Here is a 3,840-nt window from a genome sequence, read left to right on the forward strand (position 1 = left end):
TACAAATAGTTGCCCATGTGCGTGTGAGCAGTTTTGAACGATTGATACATGTGGAATTTATGTTATTTGTAACAGTTAGATCATGCATACATGCTTGTGGACAACTCTTACTAACAAAATTCTATAATCCCATTAAGCGTGACAAATGTTTTAGAATATTAGTGGGTTGAAAATGTTTTTGGAAATGTCTCTCATTGAGAATGTCCTATTAGCTACATGTAATGGCACAATCAAACAAGGTATGTCCAATTGATTAACAAACAATTAAAATCTTTATTAATGGTACAAGTTATACTAGCAACAGTCATCTACACTCGTATTAGTAATGATTAGCAAACATTGATGTATTGTAAGAATCGTTTGCAATTAAGCCATGTATTGATCGAACCATACTTTTCGTGTTTTATATACCAAAAGAACCTTAGTAATGAGCATTTCAAAAAGGATTAATGACAACTCCTTCATGGCTTCTTACAAAAAAAATTGTCTCCTTGATCAAGAAGATCGTTTTTTATTTTTACAATTTTATAAAGGCTTGTTAATTGATTTGCCCATGCTAATTAGTCTCATTTTACCTTTTGAAATTAGTTTTGTCTCACTTTGCTCTCTCAAATTGTCATTTTCATTTCATTTAGTCTCAGTTCATCTTTCGTCTATTCTATCAAAAGGGCGTTAAATTAAAGAGTAGTATGAACATTTCATTTTGTACACAACTCTTTACCTCCAACATGCTTGCTAAAACAATCTCACCACTCTAATTTAAATTCACATCCATCATTCTAGAGGATCGGTGCCGAGATGTAGCTGCAACCATTGGCTAAAAGCAAATAATGGGTTATGTTTCAAAACCAAATAATAGATTGTGTTTGAAAATATAATTCAAACCACTCATTGAATCATACGGCTAGATCTACAGCTCTGCACCAATTCACGAGAGAAACGTACAAGGGTTTGATTTAACATTTTGTACATGTCAAAAAATAAAATGTCAATATTGATCTTTGATTTAATATCTTGTTTACGGAATTGACAAAAATGTGATGAACTAAGATCAAATGGGACGAAATTTATAATTTCAAAAAATAAAATGAGACAAAATCAATTTCAAAAGATAAGATGAAACTAAATAGTAGGAACAAATCAATTGATAAGCCTTATATAATGTTCTTCACTTTCATCTCCATGGACCCGAGCGGGATAATCTCCATATGCACCAGCGTGCATCACGGAGAAGAGCGTTTAGCTTTATTCATTCATGTTCCAAGTTGCAAGTTACAGCATAATCATTACAGTCCAGAAGAGAAGGCTGGCTTTTAATCATTGGTTGGTCCAAATGGTTAATTGGTCGTCGTCAATATTTTTATTGATTACTAATCCGCCTGCGTTTACCGATCTATCTCCTGTTCCTGTCAAACGAGGAGGGCATCAATATCATATCTTGTCGACCAAAAGTGCAAACTCGTTTATTAGCTGTTGCAACTTTGCATCCTCCATGTACTCCATAGGTCCATGGGGTTTCCAATGCCTCCGTTCAACACGGCTTTCATTACCTACTATTTGCTTTATAATGACCATCAGTCCTGAGAGTATGAATTTTACTTGGGGACAAAATAAATCTTTTATGTGCTTATAAGTAAATAAGTTACTTTTTATATTGTCGGTTTGTGTTGTTCACAGTGCTAAACTTGAAAATTCGTCACACATGACGGAGAGTATTAAGAGTATGAATCTCAAATATGAGAAAGAATGGACTTTGCATGTGCTTAAAAGTAATTGAACTAGTCCCCATATTGTCGATTGATTTTATGATGAAACCACAACTTCTTCAATAAAATACTCATTATGTCAAACGGTTTAACAAGGTTATATTAAGTAACTCTTCGAGGTGTTAGACAATAATTGAACCTGATTTTTCTTTTTGAGTAGTCAATCGCAAAGCCAAAAATTGTCCCAATCAAGCGCTACAATTAGTGAAGCTCCAAATCTCACAACCCGAGTCTTCTCCCATTTACTGTAAATGCATCTAAGGTATGTAGTCAAGCATAGGATCAAATTTGAACATCGAGGTGAAGATTAATGAAATAAAAAACATAACTATTTGGGGTTATAACATGTATGTCAAACTAGCTTATAGATTATAAACGGAATATAAGTTAAGCTAGTTCACATATATCCCTGCGAAGGACAAAACTAAGACCTGTCGAGCAATTTTTTTCTTCCTTTTGTTTTGTTTTGTTTTGCTTTGTTTTTTTTTTTTTTTTAATTTTTTTTAGTACATCAATATTTTACATTAAAAGAAAGGGAAGTTTGGTTAAGTCACACAGTGGGGTAGCTTAATTTTGTATGTGGTACTTCTAACTAATTAACATGTGTTTGCGTGCTTTATCATGCTAACCAACTACCAAGTACTACGACAAAGTGATCATCAACTTTTACGTAGAGGAAAATTGCATGACAATAATACACAAATACATTGTGAAGAAAGTAAAGAGATATTAACTTTATTTTCCATTTCATTGATTAAAAGTTAAAACACTAGTTAATCATATTTCAAAGAGCCCTAGAAACCCTAGCTCTTGAGGATCTTGCACTACAACAGATCAAACCCTCCCAAATCTCAGTGAAAGCTTCAACAATAACCCTATGATGCTCTCTCGAATTCAACGACAAGAAGCAATGCAGCAGTTGCTCCAGTTCCCTCTCCTCAAACATCTGCTTTTCCAAAACCATCTCCATCATGGACCTCTTAAAATCCTCGTACGGATCCTCCGACTTCTTCACCACCGCGAAGCTCTCCCTCACTTTTCCCTCCACCCTGCACGGTATCAGTCTCTGAAACATCGACAGCCTCGCCGGCACGGCTTCGCTTTCCCCCGCCGCCGACTTCCTTGAAACGCTGCGCCTGGCGGCGCTGCTGCTCCGCTTCTTCTTTCTTCGCCTTGTCAGCGGTGAGGAGTCGGTGGACAAGCTTCTGGAGGATGATCTGGTGGAGACTAGGGTTTTGGTTTCTTCGCCGTCGTCGAAGCCGCCTCCGCTGCCTTCGCTGCTGGAAAGTCCGGTTTCGAACGAGGACGTGCTGATCCGGATGCGACTCGTCGTTCTTTTCTTCTTTCTGTTGACTCGTCGCGTTTTCTTCTTTTGTTCCTTCTCTATGGCGGAGGAGGGAGGAGGAGAAACGCTGTCGTTTGCGTTGGAGTCGGGTGAGGCGGAGGAAGTGTAGATTTTGCGTCGGGGGTTGATGTCGTAGACTTTTCCGACCACGTGCCACTTGTCCTCTCGGTCCCACTCAAACTTATGAAGATCGGGGGTTGATTCCCTGCGTTCGTCGTCGGAGAGTGTTGGTCTGGGTCGGCAGCCGCAGAGTAAAACGTGGCGTTTGATGGATGAAGAGTGGTGGTGGGTTTTGGAGGGTAGAGGTGGTGTTGGGGCGGTGGCTAGGGAAGGGACAGGATTTGAGGGGAGAGTGGAGGGGTCTTGTGAACGGCAGGAATGGAAGGAGGGGATGACCCGGGAGAATCGGAGCTTGAAACGTTTCGCCATGAATGAATGATGGACGTTTCTCAGTAGCAATTAGCTCTGTGTTTGTGTTGGAATTGGAGAGAGTTGGGGATGTAGTGCAGCAATGTGAACAAAACATTGAACTGTTTGTGTGTGAGATCAGGAGGTGGTGGGGCTAGTATATATACAGAAAGGTTGTGTGCCCAATTCATGACAACTTCTTTCCAATTCCACCCATAAAGGGAAGGAAAAGAAAAAGAAAGTAGTACCATTAATTTTGATAAGTTATAACAATTCACTGTTTCAATGTCACTCATATAATACTGTAAATCCTTCTAATTT

At 38.7% G+C, this 3,840-nt stretch overlaps 1 protein-coding gene across 1 annotated transcript; it reads right to left on the bottom strand.

Moving 5' to 3' along the window:
• Positions 1 to 2,491: 2,491 nt before the first annotated feature.
• Positions 2,492 to 3,840, bottom strand: LOC103947493 (transcription repressor OFP7). The gene has a single exon (XM_009358405.3). It carries the CDS (start codon positions 3,538 to 3,540, stop codon positions 2,551 to 2,553), a length of 990 nt encoding a protein of 329 aa, XP_009356680.2. The 5' UTR covers positions 3,541 to 3,840; the 3' UTR covers positions 2,492 to 2,550.

This window comes from the organism of the source record quoted next, unplaced genomic scaffold (assembly GCF_019419815.1).
Source record: "Pyrus x bretschneideri cultivar Hongxiangsu unplaced genomic scaffold, Pyrus_bretschneideri_v1 Contig8, whole genome shotgun sequence".
In the NCBI taxonomy this organism is placed as follows: domain Eukaryota; kingdom Viridiplantae; phylum Streptophyta; class Magnoliopsida; order Rosales; family Rosaceae; genus Pyrus; species Pyrus x bretschneideri.

Coding starts and splice junctions, on each gene's coding strand:
- LOC103947493 (XM_009358405.3), bottom strand. CDS start 3,540: ATGGCGAAACGTTTCAAGCTCCGATTCTCCCGGGTCATCCCCTCCTTC.